The following is a 24,162-nucleotide window of genomic DNA, read 5'->3' as shown; positions in this document are numbered from 1 at the left end:
TATATTTGCTGGTTTTGTTTGTATTCAGCTGAATATCTCATCATACACCATACACCAAATGATTAATCAAGTAATTGAAAAACAATTATTATAATAATTGTTGACTTAATGACAATAATCAGTAATTGAAATTAAGGTCAAAACCCAAAAGTAAAAACTGCTTTGGTTTTTTGACAGCTGCCATCCCAATAAAACTGCAACATTTACTCAAAATGATCAAGTTTGAGCAGATCGTTTAAGACCGACTTGTAACAAAGCACAGATGGTGGTTAAAAGGGAATATTTTTGCGTGGATTGTTAATCATTAACCATGAATATGTAAAAAGATCATTATATTTATTCTTGGTCATATTGCATAATTGTAGCGCCTTAAACTGTATCTACAAATGAGCTAATTATGCAAGAAACACTAGTGAAACAGGATGCAGTGTTTACATTGTGATTGTGCAGTCAGGGTCTTTGGTGGTCTGACTTTAATGCTCCCTCTGAATGGGATGAGAGGAGGGCCTACAATTGCATGACCCATGTGCATATAAATCCTATTTGTTATTTGGAAAGCTATGTCAGAGGCAGAGCAGAGGTCATGCAATCCATAGGGGGACAGCTGGGGCCTTGAGTGTGGGACCGAGATTGCTTTGACCATGACGGATTACCAGCGTTTATTACTGACATCTCCTGGTCGGTCAGGGTATTACAAGAAGAAATGTCAGGACGACAAAATCAGCTTGAAATTGTTGGACTGTATGCATGTAGATGTTTATCTTGCCTCTGTGTATGTTATTTCCTCACTTTTCCTGTTTTTCTCTGTTCCCATTTTCTCTTTTTTTAAAAAAATGTTTTTTCTCCTTTTCTTCCCCTCCAGGCAAAATCCTTTTCCGGAGGAGTCATGTGCGAGACGTGGCCATGAAGCGGCTGCGTTTCATCGACGACTACTGCAGGGTAAAGAGACCGTGCTTATTGTCCAAATCCTTCAGCTGACTCTGGGGAATGTCTCCCAGTCTGTGAGAGGTTAAAGGTCATGGCCCACACTGTCCTTTCACATGCTTTAAACATGGAACATGAGGCATGAGTTTACAGAACGTCCTCATTGTGGTAGAGCTGTGCATCTGAGCTATTCCGAGACATCTGAGGAGTCTCTAATGTGCTCTGACACTTCAAGTTTTCTAGAGCTATAAAGGCCTCGGCTTGTTGGGGAAATGTTGTGATCTTTTGCTACCACAGTTAAAGGGTTATTTTCATGTGTGCCTCAGTCGGAGGAGTGGGGCGACCTAGTTGTGCATCAAACTTCTCAGTCACCGCACTGCATGAAACAGACTTTGAGCTCTTTCCATTATTTCAAAGTCCCACTCAGTAACGACCTTATCCCCTCATTTAATGCCCTCAGGAAAAGAGGTTCTCTTCCAAATTAGCGTCTCCTTCCCAAAAGGAGAAAGAGACCTTGAAAAACTTTGGTCATTCTCTAATTCAAGAGAGACTGGCCTTATCACTTCCGTTTCTTTCTCCTATTAGTTTTTTCTATTTATCTCGGATTCAGATCCTTTCCTCTCTCATGCCCTCCTCACTTCCTTCCTTCCTTCCTTCCTTCCTCTTGGCACAATGCTACATCAGCAGTAGAGAGAGGGTGCATTAAAGGGTGACTTCTGTATTTGTCAACCTGGACCATATTTTCACATGTTTTTGTGTTTAAGTGTTTGAAAAGAGCTTGTTTTGCCACTGACAGGCTCAGATTGTTATTCTAAGTGACTGTCAACATTATGGAAAGAATTGCTCTTTTTCTTTGACCAGTGCCCATAATACAAAGGACATAAAACTTGGAGATGCATGTGGAATTGCACTTGTTTCAACTCATTCTTTTCATGTGTCTTCTGAGCATTGTTATTAATAATAATTATGACATTATTCTTCTTCATTGGCAGCAATAATTTTCCCGATACCTAAATGAGAAACTCCAATGAATTAAAAATAAAATGATTATAGTATTTGCTAAATATACTTTGTGAAGTATCCCCCAGAAATAAAAAAAACAAGTGTACCTGGAATAAAATACAAATAAAAATAAAAACAATGAAATAATAAATGTAAGGAAAAAGGTTACTGGAGATCTGGCATCTGGCAATATTAAAGTTACTCATCTTTCAGCTGTAATATCACTATGATTTTCTCCATCATATAGATAGGTGCTGTTATCATTTTCTCTGCTGTTAAGAGCAGAGTTCTCAATAAATACATCATATCTCTGTCTGTCATATTATTAAGCTGGTTTTGATGAGTTTTATTTTGTTACTGTTGAATTTGAATAAAGATGATAATATTAAAATTACAGCTGTTTCTGGTTAAATAAAACAGGTCTCTCTCTTTGCAGCGATCCTTTCCATTATGTTGTCTGATACTGAGAGTAACAACTGTCAGAAGCAAATCAAACACTTTTAGAGGATGTACTTTGATGGTGTGTAGTCGTCCAGCGGGTTTACCTTGATGGCCTTGTTTGACTTGGTTCATCAGCCCAGCATGGCAAAGATTTGCATCTCTGTTACAACAGGACTACCTGCTTGATGGTGTGTCTTTTAACTGAACATGAGCTTAGCTTGAGCTGAATGGCTGTAAAACAGCAAACAAAACATTTCCAGACTTATCTGCTTCATAATAAAAGCGCTGAATAACAATATAGCACACGACTATTATTTTGAAAAGTTTATAGGTAATTAAGTGTTTATTTTCATCAGCAGTAACTTCACGACTCCTTTATGCCTGAGCAGTAAAATACAGCAGATACCTGAACATGAAAACAGCGACGCAGGAGAGAAACTAAACTTCAAACCACAGAGGTTCTGGTAAAAGCTAAAATTTTAGATTTCTAGAAACTTTGTTCTCCTTGCTCTCCTGCATAGATTTGAGTTGAGTCTCACAACACACACTTTTTGAAGGAGAGAAAGGGGTAGTCGTCGCAGGTTGGCTCCAGTAGCTGAGACGTCACTGCTGCCTGTGTGGAGGCAGGTCGGTTGCACTTTGGGCTCACTCTAGACAAGGTCCATCTTGAGTGCAACTCGGCACAGCTGAGCGGGTTACAGGCAGTAATGGAAATGCAAATTAGCTTATCGTGGTTGCCAAATCATTGTTGCGCCATGGCAACCAAAAGTAACAATGGAAAAGCCCCAGTTGTAGCTTGTTTCACTTCTGCGGTCTGCAACTCTCTCCTTCAATACTGGATTAATTTCAAAAATTGTTGTCCCCATTTGTCACAAACAGGATCCAGATTAGAAAACACAGAAGTAACCTTTTAATGAAATGTATGTTTGTCTTTACATAGACAATTAGTGACCAGAATTTCTGGCCCGCATTAGGAAAGGTTAGCCACAGTGTCAGCTCAGTAATTGGGACTAAAAGAAGTTTAACAACCAAAAGCAATTTCATGCATCTGAAATGAACCTGATCCTCAGCTCAGCACGGAGAAAGGCTTCCTCATTACCCAAATAACCTGAAGCGCTCTAATGTTTACAGTTGCTATAGCGAGCCTGTTTTTTGGCCCAGTGCTAGAGTGTGCCGCGCTGTTTACTTCCTACATCCTGTTTATGAGGCAAACAACAGAGAGGAAGAGTAATTACCCAGTGTTCTCAGAGGATCTGCTCTCCGGAGATTGTGGGACGCTGAGTCCAGCCAGCGGTGGGTGCACAGTGAGATACGGCCTCTTCAGTCCCAACCACATGGCTCTTTCAATAATATAGGATCCGATGAATGAAATATGAAGGGAGCTCAAACTGTGCCGATTTAAATGGAAACCTTGTGCTGTACTTCTGTCATCGCATATATTCTCAGTCCAGCACCCCAGTACTGTACATGAGCTGTGTCTTTGGTGGGAGGCGGCCAGATCATTAAATATAGATGGTTAGTCAGACATATGATCTTCTCTTCGACTGTAGTGTGGCTTTGTGAATTAACATACAGATAGAGAATTATTATGGTGAACCATACAATTGCATACAAAAATTTAAAGGTAAAATTTTATACTTTTCATATGGATGACAAGTCAGTGTTGATAAAAATAATAAATTATAAATTCCTCAGTACTGATATATTATCCCCACGACCCTTCGGGAATAAGCGGCTACAGAAAATGAATGAATTATATATTATCTGAGACAACTTGCAGAGCTATGCTGCCAGTGCCTACATGTACCAGGACGCATTGCCCGCAAACCTCTGATGCCCATGCACATGTTGCCATGTATCACACCCCCTAGCCTGCAGCTATTACTTCGTAGGCCAAAACACAGTGTTAGGTGACAAAAATACGTATATATTAGGGCCAAACAATTTGGAAAAGATATTTAATAGGATTTGCGATGTTAGAGAAGTGCTAATTTTTGTTTTGATGTTTTCTTAAGTCACAATGATTAATTAATTACTTTAAAATGGTACTTTGACACACATTTTGCATTTAACACATATTGTGCCACCTGTGATCTGAAAATTGCTGTGGGCCATATTGCGATTTCCTTAAAATATCTAGCATGTACCCTGGCTATTCAGAGGCAGAGACTACAAATCCAAACTGAAATAGTCTGTAGTTCTTCCTCAACACTGACAACATAACTGTGACATCACTGTGACATAATTGAATGCAGAGGGAATAACACATTTTGTGGCAGGACTACTTTAACTTGTCGTCAGACAGTCTTATGATGGGAAATCATTGTTATATAAGAGAAAAACATTGGTCTCTCCAAACTAACCAGACTCCATGAGCAAAATCAGTAATGACTTGATCGGTTAGTTTGTTTGTGTTATTATGTTACTATGGAGTTTTAAAGGATTTTTGTTGTCGTTTGGAGAGAATTATGTTTGGCTTATATAATGGTGGTTTCCTGTCAGAAAAGGCTGTCTGAGAGCAAGGTCAAGCAGCAAAAATACAGCAAAAACTGATACCAATTTTTATGTTGCTAAAATATAATAATAATACACTGACTCTGGATAAGAACCTCAGACAAACCCACTTCAAATAATCTGAACTATCCCTTTAAAGCTGCATGGCCTCTTTGGGGCAGTGGAACAACCTGTAAAATCAATGACATATTAATCATTGGATATTCATCAGACATGGAGCAGCATTAGCATTCATTCTGAGTTGTGTTTGTGGCTACCTGATAAATGTAATTTCAACATTCACTTTCTTTTCAGCTTTGTTTTTGAGTCCAAACTATTTTTCTCTTTTGCCTTAGTGGCTTTCTTCACCAGTAAGTTAACTTTGTGTTCTTTTTGGGTGCTGTGCCGATAGCATACAGTGGGTTTATCAGAGGTTTTTCTCTGAAAACAGCTGTCTGCTGCATCTAGAAATGAGGCTGTTGAGAGCTGCAAAACAATTAACTTTAAGGGGTTAGACCAAAACGGGAACTGAAGAGTCTGTTTGTTTTATCACTGTGAGTGACCTGTTCCAAATTATATGCAGCTATTTGATCTATTGTCAGAAATATTGATGGAAAATTAAATAAGAATGTGACTAATTCCAGTTGTGTGGCGTTGTCTCTTAAACTCCACATTCTCTCTCCTCAGGCGCTGGTGCGACTCCCCCCTCAGATTTCTCAGAGTGAGGAGGTGCTGCGTTTCTTCGAGACAAAAGCTGAGGACATCAACCCTCCAGTGGAGTGAGTGTCACATACTTCACTATCCATATACAACCAGCAAACACATGTACACACACTGTGTCTGTCGACTAATCCCCCATCTGATTTATGTGTCAAGCTCTTAAGCAACACCGACATTACTGTGGTGGTAAAATCTGTGAATGTGTGGACCAATGGCAATTATCCCCTCAACAAATAATGGTAACTGAATGTGAGTGTTACTCTCTCATAACACTAGTCTGAAATTGTTTTATATAAGAACTGATTTATTTAACATGTAAAAAAATACATATAAAGGCGAGAAAGGGAATAAAAATCACAACAAAAATAAGAAAAAAATATTTTAAATGTCTGAAAAGGAGGATCAAGAAGTAAAGTACTTATCTGGTCCCGTCCCTTTTCTTGTTTGCTATAGATAAACATTTCAATGACTTTAGCAGGAAAATCAAACTAGAAGTAAACAGACTGTGACTCACCAGGAGACACATTTGATGTTTTCTGTTTGTAGTCCTGTTCCTCTGACTCTCAGTCAGGTCACACAGTAATGATGTCTTTAAACATGGGGTTGGTACAAATTCTTGGAAATTTAGAAAATACTTAATTTTAACTGTAAAAATTTCAAGGTTAGGGAAATGCTCTCTACACAATGACTCCTGTTGTAATCCCAAAATCTTTTAATATTTGAAATGAAATGATTATGTCAGTCATTCATAGATAGACTCTGGACATTATCAGGCATAAATAATCATGATCATGACCTTCAGAGTGCTTGAAATGTGCTTGAATTGTACTCTTAAAAAGCTGCACGAACCCTGTAAACAACTGACTCAAGAGAATTGCGGGAGGGGGACGTCTATTAGTTTATTAGCTTTGGACTATACATTAACAAACTTGCAATCCAATTTCTTACATCAAACTCATATGAAATACACAAATATAATAAACCTCTGAAATATGAAATTATAAAACAGGAATCATCTTTACTTTTGCAACCAGGAAATATGTAGAAACTCTGATTAGGTGTATGACTTTGTTTGAGATGAATTAGACTCTGCTAAAAATCACACAGCGTGATCAACTCAGTCTGGTGATTTGCAGATGAAAATACTTTTTTTTCTGTTCTTTAAAAAATATTATTGGAGTTGTCCAGTTATAAGGGTCATTGCATATGAATAAAATGCTCAGTCTTGTCAGTGAGTAATATAAGGTAGTTTTTCCATAGCAACACGTATGTTGATTCATACTTGGTTTGTTCACATTTTCACATCTTATAGCTGTTGGACTTGGGTCGGTAGTTTGTAAGAGACACAAGTCTATTAGTGCACAATCACTCATCTCTGTAATAAACTCACATGGATAAATATGCAGGATGCACTTTTGCTGCTCAGTTTTGTTGGCTGCTGAAGAGATGTCTTGTTGTCAATGAAATACTGGAGTTGGATTCAAAGTTATCCATAGTTTCAAATACATTTTGATGACTGTGTCAGCATGTAGCAGGTGCTACAAGATCTCTTTGACAAAAGCTGTACAAAAACAGAAAAATTCAGATTCTCTACATAAATTACAGCATAATTGCCCAGGTTTACAAGTGCGATACCACCACAGTAATAATGACTTGTTTACTTTTGCCTATCATGCTGGATTAGTCTGCACAGGCACAGATGAATGCCCACACAGATGCACACAATTGCATACAGTATACAAACTTACTCACACTAATTACGCACACAACATGCAAACACGATGTTGGCGACGAATTAAATAACCTTTTTGACTGATAATTGTACTCACAGTAGCTCAGATGTTGTTGACACACCTGTGCATAATGTAATGAATTTCAGCATCTTTTTGCATGTCGTTGTTTCACACATCGCCTCGGAAATACCGCATGATTGTACCGTGGCTAAGCTCATTACCTCTCTGTCTGCTACCACTTTCTACTCTATTCCCAAATCAGCCCTTTCTCTCCGAGTTTGTTAAAACCTCCTACCAGGCCAGGCTGAAGGGAGGGGGGGTATAGAGAGTTGATGGATGTGAGAGTGGGAGGAGGAGAATGACTTGTTTCATAGCAGGAGATAGCCCCTTTGGGTAGTTTTTAATTAGAGAACACGGTCTCCTCTCCAAACCTCAAATGCCAGTATCGCACTATTCATTTGTAATGTGTTCCTGTATGCACTGAGACAGCTGCACCCGAGGCGCTGCAACCGAGTACTCTTGTTAGACCCAGGCTATGTCTTTTTTTGTATTTTAATTACTTTTCTCAGTATTATCCTCCTCTCCTCTCCTCTCCTCTCCTCTCCTCTCCTCTCCTCTCCTCTCCTCTCCTCTCCTCTCCTCTCCTGTCAATCTGTACTTTAGAGTTTTGTCCTCCCTTGGAGGAGGGGAGAGAAGTGAAGCAGGCAGGATTTAGTGACCTCTGCCTGTCCGTGTTTTTCAGTGCAGCAGTGTAATGGTTTATCTCTCCACATCTCTTCCTCCCTCCTGTAATGCTTTGTATCTAACTTTGCCTCATAAATTCAAGCATGTTTAATTGACGCGACAGCTCAAGGTTACAAACACGAACGCCGATGCAATCATTCTTTGATCAACAGCTTTCGTTTCCTCGCTGTCCACACTGCTTTCCATCTTGCCTGAGTTCTCATCTCTGTTTTACTGTCTCTCTGTCCCTCCTCTTGCCTCTCATTTGACTTATGCCCTTCATCGCTTCCAATACTTTTTTTCTTTGACTCTATGAGTCTCTCTTCTTTCTCCCACCCTTTTTCTCTACCCTGTATATGCCAGTGTATTCTGGTGCATATAGAAATGGCATTAACTTTCTTGTAAGGAGTTAGGAAATGAAACTGTACTGTGTACACTCATTGCTCACCACACACAGTCTGTTAACCCCCATCTGTGGTTCACACCGTGGTGCACAGGCTAATTTTAGACATTTAATTTCCTCCACTGAGAGTAAATAGATGCTTACACAGGAGTTGCATATCATAGAAGTTTGTTAAGTTCACAAAGATCATTCAAGGGAGGCAGGTAGAAGGAGAAAGGTACAAACATTGACCCTTGAGGAACTCCACAGGTCAGAGGACCGCCATCACGTACTTTGTCGCCAAGCAACACAGAAAACCTGCGATTAGATACAAAGGAGCAAAACCAGATATCCAAACCCACAAGTTCAACAATCAGTGCTTGATTTAAGAAGCACTTAAAGCCAGAAGAACTAAAGTGCAACTTAATGTCAAGTGAATTTATCAAAAGGTTCATTTTCCACAAATTCCAAAAATAACATACAAGTTTGAGATTGGTCTGTAGTTCTGGATTGAATTGAGATCTATATATTTGTTTTTCTCAGAAAAGCTTGAATATAGTAACTAGGGGCACATAGTCAGAAAAGAGAATGGATTATATTCAAGACAAAAAGGTCCAACTGTATATAAAGTAGTTAAATTACCTCGACCTTGACAAGCTTCAGTGTTTAGATTCTGTTTACTCATTAATGGAGTAACAATTATACATCGATACAAAGTAACAATCTGAATGGCCCCTTTCTGAGAATTTAACTTTTGATACTTCAATGTAATTTATAAAAATAAAAATAAAAATAAGTATTTACAAATGAATATCATGTTACAGCTACTTATGTAGATATATATGGGTCATATCCAGTTGAAAGCAGAAAGCAACAACTCTGGCAATCAGCACATGGATATGAGTTTTCACAGCAATATGAGACAAGTGACAGAGCTCACAAACAAGCTGTGTCTCGTTATGAAAGTGCATCAGTTTAAAAGATAACGCATTCAATCACAAACTGAAGCTAAACAAGAGGAATATGACACATAATTGTATAGAAAGCATCAAGAGTTCGATAGTACTTTTAATGGAACCACTCAAAGCTTGTGGTCCTGGACAAGAGGGAACACTCACACATTTCACAGGATAAAAACAAATTTCATCCCTGCATCTTTTAAAATTCAACAAAACTATACAGATTTCTTTCCCTGTTTTGACAGTTATGAATTCAAAGTAAATAAATTCATTTTACTTTTTAAAAGAAGTAGCAAAAGAGGAACAAAAACATCCAGTCTCAAAGCACAGTTTTCATGGCATTCCATCATCAGTACATCTGGGATACTGTGGCAGGCATTTAAAAAACACTTTGATCAAATACTTGAAGAAGAAGAAAAAAATCTGATGCCTCTCATTTGGGGACACACACTGCATCAAGTCATAATGATATTATGTCTTCCTGAGCTGCTGTTGTGTGTACTTTAAAGATGTGATCACATGCAGTTTCGATAGAAACAAAAAGAAAAACAAGTATACCGAGGTAAGAATAATCTTCACGACTCTTCCTGAATACGGCTGTCTACACATTGTGAAGTAGAGATTATAGTTTGAACCTACAGATAGTGTAGTTGTAGAAATGGAGTCCAGAGGAAGTGCTGTGGTCCTGTCAGCTTCAGAACCTCCTCTGACTTCTCTGTGTCCCTGCAGACTTTCACTCTGTCTTAACATAAGAAAGCACTGCCCGCTCTTTGTTTACAAAAAGAAAAAGAGTGCTCAGTTAATGGTTAGTAAGACTTGACTTGTGTCTGGGTTAAATTGGTTGGGCTCCTTCCAATCTCTGCTCATAATGCACCTGCTAGATGAAGATGAATCATGAGGGAGTGTGCTCAGGAAAGAGATTGGCCATTGATTTAAAGTCATGATTGGAGAGTGTGTGTTAGTAGGGTGTGCGCTTTTTAAGGTTTGTGTACAAACACATAGACACATGTGTTCTGAGTGCTGTTGAGATGGTTTGAAGCCTGGAGAATGATGGACTGCTCAGAATAAAGGGAATCCGTCATGGCTTGTGTGTGTGTTTGAGTGTATGTCCTCTCAGCTCATCTATCCCAGTGATATTAACTTATTACCATACATCTCCTCTGTTTGCACTTTATGTCTTCATATGCGCGAATTTATGCAGGGCTTTGTATGTTGTTAACCTGGGGACTAGATGGATCTGTGAGCTCGTGTTTAATCTAGCCACCTGCCTGTTCGGACAGATTTCCACCTGTTTTTGATCCCTTCGGGCCAATCACAACCATTTATTCAGTATTGGGTAGGTTTGATATGATGACTGACAGAGGAGCGTCATCAGCCCAGGTTTGAAACGTCACCTCGTGTGTATATGGGCAACACTGCAGGCTCATGAAACTCAGATAAAATTATCAAACTAGGCAGTGCTGATCATGTTTTCAGAAACACAGTTAAGTGTACTTTTTAGCTATAATTTGAGAAAGATTGCAAACAGGCTGCCATGTTTTTCCTATTTCAAAACAGACCAAGCAATTTTTCTTTCACTGATTGGTTGTAGGTCTGTATTCAATTGGCAGAGGCATTTTGGTCTACACCTATAGAGAACACCCCTTAGAAATCAAAAATGAACTGAGATACCAGTAGGGTTGACTCAGTGGACGATACCATCGTCCATCACCTACCTGACAATCATCCAACACTGAGCCCCCTTTCCATTGTAATATTGTGATTCAAAAGTGCCTCAGGACTGATGAATATGTAATTGGAGAGTGTCAGCCAGAGAACGCAAAACTGAAGACTGGGTTTATTGTAATTATCACCTTGTGACTGATTCACTACAGGAAACACAGCATAAAGTGCCGCCCATTTCCATCATTAACATCCAACATTCATACATATAAAAAGTAGAAAAGAAAGTATATAAAAATAATATCAAAAATATTGTTGATCACATTGTTCCACTATGAACATCATCGTTTACATCCATCATGTAGACGTTGCTCTGCTCGTCTAATTCCAAGACAAATTTACATTTGTGTATTATTCTGGTGGTGCCACACTAGAGTGTTGTAGGATCAAGTGTTTTCAACTTTGATTCTCGATTGAAGGATTCTGATTTCAATATCTGTTCTAGTTAAAAATAATAATATATAATAATGGATAATAATAATAATGGAATTTGCATTTTTCATCAGTTGAGAAAGCAGAAGCACTACTGGTTTGGGTGGTTGCCTAATTAATGTTGACAACCTGTAACTACAACTGCTGATGAAATATGTATGTGCTGACACATTGAAATAAGTACAGTAGCCTACTTACTTTTGCCCATCTTATTTTTCGTGAGCTACTTGATGCAAATGCTGGAGGCCCTGATTCCAAACTGTCAAGTTAATAAGATTAAATTATTGATATGATATAAAAGAGTAACTGGGTGATTCTGACTCCTGACACAGCTAGATCGTTTCACCAGAGAAGACTCCACTCTAGGGCTGGGGCAATTCGTCGACGTAATCAATGTCATCAATTATGAAAATACACCTTTTTGCATATTGTGAATCGATGTGTTGCTATGAACTGCTGCGCCTGGTCAGAGCATGGATTCACCTGCAGAACAAACGCAGACAGTAAGCCTCGCCACGATAATCTAAAGTGTGGGAGTATTTTAGACAGAGACACAAAAGTTTGGCTCTCTTCAGCTCCACAAACTGGACGTGACTTATCACAGTGGGACAGCTGCTCCACACGAGTGTTGGAAGTGAAGCACTAAGGGACCTGTCCTCCTCCTGCAGCTGCAGCAGCAGCATCGTCCTGCTTACTTTCTGTCAGCACTCAAACACAGTATATCAGGATCAAACTGAAGTACATCTTCCTGTTAACTGCTGATAACTCTAGCATGTGCGCACTTTAGATCATCTGGGTGTTGCACTACCCTCACAGCTGAGGACCACCTTTTTCGCTCCATCAACATCATGTTAATTAACATTTAGAAAACAGATTTTTCGTGTCAGTAGTGTCAGAGGGGAACTTGATTTGGTGGAACATTTGCACATCGGGTAGCAAGCCCTGGCATTAAAATCGCAGCAAAAGAAAAGGTAACAGCTACTAGCTTGTTTATGTTTGTGCCGTTAGCGACCCATGTGCTAATTTGCTGTTTTTAGCTTGTCGGTTGCTAGCTCGGAAGTTGTTTTTGTTTCCAGGGGGAAAAAACAGATAACAGATGCCGTGTGCTGACTGAAACAAGTGACCAATTGTAGGCTTATACCCACAGTCTACATCGGATGAGTCAGACTAATATTTTCACAGCCAAAGTTGCAGTGAGTAATATTTCAGTCAGTTAAAAAGAAGCAGGATGACATTTTTATTTAGATAATTTTGTTCTTCACATTATATTTTGTGGTTATTACGATGGAAACACTACTGCGTTTATCCACAGGGGCCTCCAAAATCAACAAAATTTGAAAGTTCCTTGTAATAGATTTAAGGCTGTATATAACATCTGTTGCCTTCTTTTTACTCTTCCTTACTTTCTCTCCTCCTTCCTTTTTCCTCACTTATTTCCGCTGTCTTTCCATCTTGTACTAATCCTCTCCATCGTCCAATTATGAAGCATCCTTCCTTCTTTCCCACCTCCGTTTTTCTTCTCCCAGCCATCAGTCCATTCCGCTCCGTCTTCAGCGAGCAGGAGATGGACAGACTCACTCAACCTTAATGGATAAGCTGCTACACTCCCCTCACTATTAGGATCAATAGCACTCACTGGAGATCGCGCGGCATGACTCGAGCAGCGCGCGGCACGGCATACACGGGGTTAAACACTTTGAGTGTGTCAGAGTGGTGAGGAGTGGTCATCCGAGCGTGCGGCCTGTGGGAGGTCTTTTGTGTGTGTACATGTATGTGCTCTCATCTGTGAGCATTTATCGATTTGAAAAGGAGCTGTCCCACACTTCATGCAATTAGATCTCAAAATGTTCGGGTTCAAAGAGACACAGCGGCTTGCGAATAGCTGAGTGCTTTTTTTCAGCACTAAATTGCTTGTTGTACAGTGCGTCTTTGTTGTTGTCAGGTTATTTCAGCGCACCTCCTGTCTGTCTGCGCTCTTCCACAGTCTCGACTCTATTTATTTCTCTTGCCACCATCTTACATGGATGCACCCGTTCACCCACTCACCCACCCGATTCGGTGTCTGACTCACTAGTGCTCTCGTCTTCGCACACTTACTCACAGGGTGTTGTCAAGATGGGGTCCGGCCTGCTACAGTAATAGCTTTTGGAGGGCCAGACTGTACATGAGTGTGTTGAATCGAACGGGTCCAGACAGCTGTAGCTACCAGGGTGATGAAATGTGTCCACCGCATCACTTCCTGGAAAGGGAGGAAGGAGATGAATAGGATGAAGGGGAATCCCTGGGGATGTGAGGAGGTGAGGAAAAGGGGGAGTGCAAGGTCAATGGTGCAGCGGTCATCCACGGATATGTCTGACAGGATTTAAAAATTATCAATATATGAGGCAGCGGATGCAATTTATTGGCATTCAGGTTAAGGCAAGGTGTACAGTCTGACCTTTGTGCCATTTTTATGACCGGATCGAACTGTGACGTCTTATTTTTTATATTCCCTCCATCAGATCTTGTTAAAGGAGTCATGCTTTGACAATAGCCAGCACCTCTCCTACTCTACCATGTAAGATTGAATTTTCTGACTATGATCTGATTAGAAAAAGGAGCCATGTGCCTCGTGGTGGAGTGCAGGAATCAATCCCATCAATCAAGGCTCAGAAAGCACACAGACCCTGAGCAGATCCCGCCATCAGCACAGTTTTCTCTCTGCACCTGCGTGTGAGAGATGCTGACCCCTTTCTGCGCAGCGGAGCACTGCAGCCCGGTGGGAAGCGAGTCTCCAAGCTGATGTCACTCTCATGCAATCAGTGGCTCCTTTTTGAAGCCGAGCGCCCTTGATGTTTAATGTATTTTGAATGGACCTTCGGCTGGATCTCTCGTCTTTTTGTTTGCTTTTTGATGCGTTGAAATATCCTGCAGAATAAAAACTACAAAAACATGGATAACTCTCTCCTGTGGCGAAAAAGCCTGATATCAAAGGACAGATTTTTTCATAACGGCATCAGGACATTTTTCTGTGTCAAAACATGTACATCTCCATAGTTGTAGACATTTTAGGCACATGTGTACTACCCAGTGTAAAGTCTCCTACTGAGCAGCTTCTTTTTGGTGCTACACCCTCTGTGTCTGCGTGTTTTGGTGCCCAAAAGGAGTCATGCAAGGAATCTGGAAGGGCAGTAACATTATTCCGGGGGTAGAATATAAGGAAGATGTTATACTGTGGCCATTTTTCAGATTTTCTAAAATCTTTTTTCCATGTAGTTTGATCTCGTCATGCCTCATGAAACATTTTTTGTGCTACTGTCCTTCCACTGCAGTTCAGAGTGAAGAGTCTAGAGCAGGGAAATACCACCTAAGGTTGTAAGAAAACATTGATACACTTGAGTATCGCAGTATTATGTTTTATGATATCCTGACATAGTGATATGTGCAATGATTTGTGGCAGTAGTTCATATTATGTTGTGTTTAAACCCCTGACAGCTAGATAACAGTGTTGTTTTCTGATTTCACTCTTCTGATTGTTTACAAAGGAAACTTTTAATGCATATGGTGGTGTATCAACATTTCAGTGTATTGCAATATATTCGTGGTATGTATCGTATCACCAGATTTTTGCAAATACACAGCCCTGGTGTTCAAGTAGTGTGTTTATTTGACAGATAGGCTCTGCCATGGTTCTGGGGAGCATTGGAATTAAGTGCTTGTGCAGTAAGAGAAAAAAACACTGCCCATGGATTATGTAAAAGGTTTGAAGATTGTGTCAACTTTGCTCACACTCAGCCATCTTCACCAAAACTCATGAAGCAGCCTAATCTAGAACGTAAACATGTCACACAAGTTAGCGTCCGTTAAGTGCAGTGGGTCGTACAGTGGAAGAAGGTTCTAAGTTCGGCTGGGGAGTTTGTGCTGGGGCAGGTCCTTTCTGTGCAGAGTTATCACGTTGTCCTTGTGTCTGTGTGGGTTCTCTCCCTGTACTCTGGCTTCCTCCTGCAGTCCAAAGAAATGCAGATTAATATGTTAACTAATGACTCTAAACTGCCTGTAGATGTGAATGTGGCCCTAAATGGTTGTCTGTCTCTATGTGTCAGCCCTGCGAATGCGAATGTCCACATTGTACCTCGCCTCTCGCCAAATGTCACCTGGGATAGGCTCCAGCTCCCCCGCGACACTGAAAGGATAAGTGGTTATGCACAATAAATGACAAAAAAGTTTGAACATGAGGAACACACAGCCCATATTACAAAATTTACAGGTGATCATAATGTCGAGAATTGGGTTTTAAATTTCAGATCATTGACTTTTTTTTATGATTATTTTTTGGGCTTTTTTTGTCTTTATTATGATAGGACAGCTGGAGACATGACAGGAAAGGGGGTAGCAAGAGGGGATGACATGCAGCAAATGGGCTGCAGGCGGGAATTGAACCGACAGCCTCAAGGCACACACCCCACCAACTGAGCTATAGGCGCACCCAGATCATTAACTTTTCTGCATTAATTCATGATCTTTCAAGAGAGAATTGTGATGCATCCTAGATAGATTATTTCCTCCACCATTATACAGTAGGTAACAGCCTATAGCATCAGTTTTGCATGTGCGGGGCTCCACGAACAAGCTAGCGATAATGCATATGCAATGTCCAGTTTCAAAAAACTACTTGGTTAGCTTTAGGAAAAGGTCATGCTTTGAGTTATAAGTAAGTAAGTCAAATAAGTTAAATTGAAAAGTTATCCTCCTAAGGGGAAGCCAGCGTTCATACAGGACACAGACCCCTGTCTCCTGGGTAATAGTCCTGTCTTTGTTTGACCCATCCACCCCACCTCCTCTGTATGCAGACTTTCTCTGTAGGGGTATCTATGGCATCATAGTTTGAAGGATAGAGGCACTGACCAGGCTGCTGCATTTGACACATTGGGAGTGAGAAAGAGCTGATTCAGCTGCTGGTAAACACAACTAAAGAACTCTGTTTGGCTCGTGAGGAACTGGAACATTTATTTTCTGTCAAACTGTAGCTCATACCTGACGTTATATTCATGGTTTTCCACTGACATAACTTCAAGCACACTTGCCTCCCTGAACGCAGACACACCCTGTCTTACTCACTGCCTGTGGGGCTGCAATACTCTGCTATTTGCAACATTATTTATAGTGAGCTTAGTTCTGTCTTGACATGACTAAAATGTCATGTCAGTCAAATGTGCCCACATGACTGACATGAGATCTTTGTTGTGTACCAGCTCTTTTTCATCTGCATCTGTCCTCAGCAGCATTTCCCCAACATTTGAGTCATTTTGTTTATCTGAATTATTAGTTTACCAGCATGGTTAAGTACATTCCTTAAAAATGAAAAAATGTTAAACCTTAACTAACTAACTAAAACTTAAAACTAGGTGAAGAAATGCAGACTTTACTTACTTAACACTGAGTGATAGTGTATTTAGACCTGTAACATTAGATTACTTTGTTGTACTTATTGGGAAAGCGGCAGCCTTTATTAATTACTCAGACATTAATATGACTACTATCGGGTTGGTCTCAATTTTTTCTCAACCAAGAACCCCAGGGACCCCGTCATGTTGCCCCCTCTGAATAATGTGATGCAGCATATTGTTTGTTACACTTAGTAGTGTGACAGACAACACAAAAAATATCATGTCATTTTACTTGAATTATAGAGCGAGTGTCAGTTTCCACCATTAATGTTTGAGTGGGTGAGTTCTGCTTGACCAGCAGGAGGAAGATTTACGTATGAATGGTATCATGACAATTTAAAGCTGTCAATGTGCCATTTCTGCATTAAAATGTCTAGAAACACGAGAAATATGTTAAAAAATTTGTTGAGTTGTGTGCTTAGATTATCCTAAATGTTTTCAATTTATTCATAATTTAAAAATGATTAATAATTTATTGAAGGTAACAGTGAGTTTCCTAGCTAGCCACTCGCTGCTATAACTTCAAAACATGAGCTACGTCAGATATGTCAGAGATTGAAGAAAGAAGTTGGCAAACGTGACAAAGCATAACATGAATGAAACTTAAAACATGACCTTTTCTATGAACATGATTTCTGCATGGGTCATGTCAGATAGATTTTCACCTGCTCTGTTGGATGTTTAAAAGTGAAAAAAACAAATCTCATGATCCCACGCTACAACAGATGTCATCAAGCTACATTTTTGTTATTGTTCTAATGTGAGAGAGCACCCTAATGGCAGAATATATATATTGTGAGTTTGAATTAATTAATCTGAAAACTTTTCATGGACCCCTATTTGAGAGCCACTGGGTTAGAGAGTCAGGACGAAGACTATGGAATTTGTCCCCGATCCCTTTCATTGGACTCACATTAGTAAGGGACCTCTTTCACAGCCATTATGGCAGGAGGGAAAATTATAGATACCAATAACCATGTCATATGTACATATGAGCATGTGATTGGGAGCCACTGCTCTAGGTAAGGCACTACATTTCTGCCTAACTACTCACAGCAAAGTAAGAAATCCCAGCTTTCAATTATCTCTCATTGTCCTCTCCAGTAACAGTCCACATGGTGGCGTACTTTGCAATACAAACAGCCATAAATGGAGTTCTCTGCATCCCCAAGTGCTGTTTCCATGTCAGCCACTGGTCCAATCTCTTGTCCACTCACAAACCTCCCCAGGGCTTCCCTTTCTCTATAAATGTATTCGCTGTGTGGCCAGCTTCTCAAGCATTTCTCTGAGCCTTTTTCTGTCTTTCTTTCTGTATTTATGTCCATTCTGCCCCCCTGCTCTTCCTGTGTGAGATCTATTTCCACTGGATGGAATTTCTCGCCTCTCCAAAGCTTACTAGACCCCCCCCCCCCTCCCTTTACTGTATTTGAGACATCTTTTTTCTTCTCCCTCTTCTCTTACTTAGCATTTTTTCCCCCATCATGCATTTTTATCAAGTCAATTTGCATGCAACGTGGACTGTGATTTGTTTTATCTGTCTAGCCGCCTGGTATAGCAATCATATAACTATCAGCCTAAATGGCATTATCTGTCCTCTGCAGACCATAACGCTGACAAATTCCTCTATTAATATGCGCATACCACATTTCAGCCATGATGAAAATATTGGCCACTGCCCCCCATAGGCTACCGTAGTGTGAAACACTGTGATGTTATCATCATTCATCATGCCCCCTCACAACCCTCCCCATGAATAACAATGGGGATCGACCTTGGTTTGTGCCTTGAGGAGAGAGATGCTGCAAGATTATCAGATTATTAGCGGGATAAGTCATGAACTCGTGCGATTGGTCAGCTTTTGAGCTCTCAACAGGGGATTGCTTAAGTAGCAGGGTTGAGGGGGTGAAGACAGATTTGGTGTTTTTGGGTTAATTAGGAATAAGTGGGTGATAATGTGTTTGTGTAACTGGGTGAGGGTGGAGTACTGAGGCATGAGTGTTTCCAGCTCTCTCACTAATATTAGCAAGAAGCTTATCTTTAAAATGAGACTATGTAACTTCTTTAGAAATATGAAATAACATTTTTCCTCTTACAAATGAATGGTTGAATTCATAACCACAAAAATTCACCCTTACTTGATTAGATACACTCAGGGTTGGTGCTGCTACAGCCTTACTTGGTCTGGTATGACCAGTGGCTTGTGGTGGCTAATGTGTGCTATTATATGCTACATCTTGGTATTTACTAGCAGAGATTTGACCAAGTCATTGCTTTGCAAGTCACATGTAAGTCTCAAGTCTTTGTAAGTCCTAAATCAAGTCTCAAGTCCTAAACCAGGCTGCCATTGAAAATAAGACTTTGTTCTGAATGACTTGCCGTGTTAAATAAAGGAAAAATAAAATAAAAAATAATTAAACAAAATAAACTTTTAGCTTGAGTCCTAAACAAGTTTTAATGTGTTCTTCACCAAATGTAATGCCATTTTAACAGCAGAGCCTTGACTTGCCTTTCTTTGTGAAGCTTCAAATGTCGAACAACGTTGGAAGTAGTCTGTTTTATCAATAGGTTTTTGTACATAAATGCAATTATCTTTGGTGTCATTTTTTCTAACTAGAGCTCTGTAATATCACATTAGTTCTTCATGGTTGTCTCCTGCAATTTGATTGGATGCTGTCAGATTGGTTCAAACAAAGTGGATATGGGGAAGAAAGTGTTGTCTTGCTGTGAGTGAATAATGTTAATAGCTGATTCAAGAAACAAATTAATTTGAGACACACTTTGTTTAACTTTTTAAATTACAGAATTTTTCATCTTTGGCCTTGGAGGAAGGTATTTGCTAGTCAAAAGGCACCATGTTAATATGGTCTTCATTTATACTAAATTGTAAAATTATTCTGCCTGCAATAAACAAAATCATTTGGATGGGACAGTAAATTAAGTTCAAATGATTCTAATGCATTCACGTAGCTCCAAGGGTCCATGAGATGTAAATTTAATCATCTGCTCATGTCTGTGCAGATTGTCCACATATAGCCAAAAATGTATGCCTGGGTGACTGTAGGCATGGTTAATACAGGTTTGTATTCATTTGCCTAACGATCTGCATGTGTCTCTGTGCGTACAGTAAATGTGTCCGCACTCGTGTGTACAGCAGAGTGTCGAGGTTAATTGATTTGTTGAACCCCATCTGGAGTGTTAATGCCCGCAGTGGGCTTTAGCACTGTAACAGCCACGAGGGCTAAAAGACAGGGGATGGCTGAGGGTAATTTGGGGCCCTTGAGGGGCTTAGATTAGGTGGGTAGGAGGGTGAGGGCTGAGGTGCGGCTTTGGAAACACTTGGGGATGAACTGGTGTGTAGAGTTCAGGGATGAGGCAAGGAGAGGGAGAGAGGGACTAAGACGATAATCTTGGGAAGTGTTTATTTACTGGTCCTACAGGCTAGTATAGCAGGGGGCCATTGAGAGTCATTAACTTGCTGCCATTATGCTAATACTTGTAAACACATTGATTAGCCCTTTATCTGCCAACCCACTCATATTCCCTTAATGAGTAAATCCATTGCCTTCATGGACCAGATGTTTCTTTTACAATTTTAAGCTACTGAAAGTCAGAGTTTTTAATTGTCCACAAACAAATCGAATAGTAATATTACAACTAGACTTAAGAGGAAGCATAACGGGATTCAAGCTCCCAGTGCCAACCAAAACCTCCCTGATGCAGAGCGATTTAGAGGAATAAATGTAATTATTCTGTCATGCTGTTGAATTTTTTAGGATTCGTTTGGGTTTTGTTTTTTCGAGAAAATGTCCTGTTGCAAAAGAACTCAATGCGAAATTGAGTTTTCCCACCTTTCCAAGCAGATCTAAGCAATAAGAAGACAGCATGCAAGCTAAACAGAGGGCATGTTCAAGCACTTATTTCTCTTTCTGTGGATAGAAATTGAACTATCGTATCTAATCAGAGCTAGTGATTGTCTTTAAGATGATTAATGCAGCTAACAGCCTCATTTTGTTCACCCTTAAAAGCCAAACACAACAGTTCAGCAGCACTCAAGCAGTGTGAAAAACTCAAGACCTCAAGTCAAGTCACATTTATTTAGCCTGTAAATCACGTTTAAACAGCCCACTCTGACCACAGTGCTGTACAGATGTGAGCAGTTAGCTAAAATCACAAATATTTAATCATTTTCCTGTGGAATTGTGTGAATTTGAAGAACTGTCATTCATGAGCAAGCAGTTGACTTGAGTAACACTTGTGTAGTCATCTGACCACCGAGCTGACCTGCCTGACCCTCACACCGCATGGCCTGTCTCACCCTCCTCCCTCACATCTGTTTTGGCTTGACAATCAATGTCGAGAGCTCCGAGCTCTGGAACTGATAAGACGTGCGTGGAAGTGCTCCTGCTTCATGGAGCTGTAGTCAGTGAATACACTGTGACGAAATGTCAGTATGTGATGAAAAGTGTGACAAAATATGTTTGAGTGTGTATGTGTGTGCTCTTATGTATGCAGCTGGCCCATCTGTTGATGTTATTGCTCTGGATATACATACCTTTCTTTACTGTGTCTGGCATATTTATAAAACACACTAACAGATGCCATTTGGTCATTCATTATATACTTCACTGTTTGTCGACATCTGTGCATGCAATACTCTGTCGTATCAGGTTGTTGTTTTACTTAATTTCTGAAACACGGGAAAATCTGTGTATGAATGTTGGTCGCATCGGACTGACTCAATAAGGTTCTTTAGCTAAGAAGAAGCTAGCTAATTAAAGGAGCAGGTTGAATCCCTATTTGATATACGATCTAGGGTTGAAGCAAGTTTTCCCCATGTCGCATGTTGCGGGGACTACATGAGTGCAAGACCAACGCAACATTATACTTTTACGCTGAACAGTGACGACTAGTCCTCCACTGTAAGTTGATCAGCTGTTTAAAATGGTCACTTGTCCGTCAACATGAAGCTAAGCCCGTTATCCCAGAAACAAAAGCCCACTGCTCTGAAAATACATATTGTTGTTTGTGTTCAGTGACTGCCTGCTTTACTACCTGCCAGACACCATTAACATATTGCTCAATTTAACTGTTATAAACATCTACTCCTCCTCAAATATTATTAATGATGTTTTACGGCTCATAAAGAGGCACTTACTAATTCAGAGAATATGCAGCATTAATTAATTAATTAATTCCAATAAACATGAAATGGACAAACAAAAACAGTTATTCCAGCATGGAATGGAAATTTCACAGGAGAACGTATTTCCTTAATTTTTCATGTCATATCATGGTCATATATGTATATGTATATATATGTCCTTTAATAAATAATATGGAAAATTAAATGAATACAAAGTTACAGTTACAATATCAATTTATCTCACATTCACATTTTATCATTTAATTATTGTCCACATTTATTTTTAATGTTATTTTTGGTGCATGTAAAGGCATTAATTTATTTATTCTTTAATGTATTTAATACTTTTATATTTTGGCAGGTTCAGTCCTCCATACTACCAAGGCACATAAAACACTTTTACACTTTTTCTGCACCACTGCAGTATGTATTCTTCACGTCGCCTTTCACCCCTTGCTTCCTCCTCTCCATACCTCGATGAGATGTAGGAAAAGAGCTGGCAGCCGGAGCTGGCTGCTCAGCCCTCAGGGGAAGACTTTGATTTCAGCCTCAGGGACTCGGGTCACTGGATAAAGTCAGGACCCTGTGTTTCTTCTCTCCTTCCTCACCCTCCCACCCTCACTCTTAAGTTTTGCCCTCCTTTGTGCCCTAATGCTTTGCAGATGCCTCCAAAACCATATCCCAAAAATAAAGCCAAAAATAGCCAGCTGCACTCCCACTGGTATGTCATAATGTAATGTTAAATGTTAGCTGCTTAGCTAACAAGTGAAACATCTATCTGTATTTTTACTTAAATGCAGAAGTAATGCCTATTCCTGCTCAAAACTGGGTTAACTTTGGTGCTGATTAGCTGCTGTTGTAATTAGCTGCTAGTTGCTAGCGTGGCTAAAGAGCCTGTGTGCTGACTAATATTTGCCTCCTGAGCTGTTTTAGTGGGCTAATGCTTGGATGTCATGCAGGCATGTTGCTCTAAGGCCCTTTGTGAATGTTTAATGCTAACAACCACCCACACGTGATGTAAGCTAAACTCTACTTTGACCTGCCTTCCATGACAACAGTAAAAGCACATGGTATTGATCCAGTCAGCAGCCACTCTACATATCAGGATTAACACAGGGCTTCAACAGCTGTATTTTCTGCATGCGATCATTTATCCAGAACAATTTACCCCAAACAATCACATGCAGCACAGCTTCAGTTAAGGCCTTCATTTGAAGGCTGAGTGATTTGTGTAGACATCTACAGTTGGACCAGAAATTTCTTACGCCCATGCCTCTCTCCTGAATGGAACTTGTTTATAGGGCTTCGAGGTTGTGTTTGTCTTTCAAACCATGCACAGCATGAATAGCTTAACTGGCTCCCTGGGAGTTTGCTACAGAAAAGTACTTTTCATGCTGCTGCTGTTTTCCACCAAACAAAACTCATTCATTGGCCCCTGTCCTCACCTCCATGATAAGTTACAACCAGCCACTTCCAGGTCCGAAACTTGCACCTATTGTACCGTCACTCTCGTAGATCATTTACCGTTAGCTTGTTCAATTAACCCAGCAGGCATCCAGCATGTATATATAACCTGTGTTTGCAGTTTAGCTGATGGAGGGGCAATCCTTTTATACTTTGGGTCACTTGTACTTTGGTTAGCTGTCATGTATATATGCACATGGGAGAAGTAAGACCAGGGCCATCTGCCAGATTGTATGCAATTCAGGCATACATCTATTTTAACCCAAACCATGACCTTATCTAAACCTAACCTAGTAAGTTTGTTACTTGATCTAACCAAACTGCAAACAAGAAAACTGAAGATAATAAGTCAGCTAAGTGTAAAAATAATCAGCTAGTCAATAATAAGCTTCACATGGATGAAAACCAGTCTCCTGGGTGGAAGTCCTGTGCTCAGCCCATCCATCCATCACAACCTATTCATCATGAGGATTTTGTCTCTCTATCTACTATGTCACCTGACTTCTTAAAGCCTTATTGTTATAAAGGGCTTTCTAGCAGAAAGTCCCGAAGGTTTCTGCCATGTTTCTGTAACACTGAAAAATACATATATTATTT

At 40.0% G+C, this 24,162-nt stretch overlaps 1 protein-coding gene across 4 annotated transcripts in view; it reads left to right on the top strand.

Moving 5' to 3' along the window:
- sh3pxd2aa (SH3 and PX domains 2Aa) overlaps positions 1 to 24,162 on the top strand; it is a 134,535-nt gene that overhangs the window by 45,317 nt on the left and 65,056 nt on the right. For all 4 annotated transcript variants that reach the window (XM_084715693.1, XM_084715695.1, XM_084715694.1 and 1 more), the window contains 2 exons: positions 863 to 939; positions 5,548 to 5,639. In XM_084715693.1, the coding sequence (XP_084571819.1) occupies positions 863 to 939; positions 5,548 to 5,639 (169 nt within the window). The remainder of the gene's footprint in view (positions 1 to 862; positions 940 to 5,547; positions 5,640 to 24,162) is intronic.

The sequence above is a fragment of the Lutjanus erythropterus genome, chromosome 3 (assembly GCF_056507025.1).
Source record: "Lutjanus erythropterus isolate fLutEry1 chromosome 3, fLutEry1.hap2, whole genome shotgun sequence".
Classification (NCBI taxonomy): Eukaryota; Metazoa; Chordata; class Actinopteri; order Lutjaniformes; family Lutjanidae; genus Lutjanus; species Lutjanus erythropterus.
This window is presented reverse-complemented; position numbering and strand designations above follow the sequence as displayed.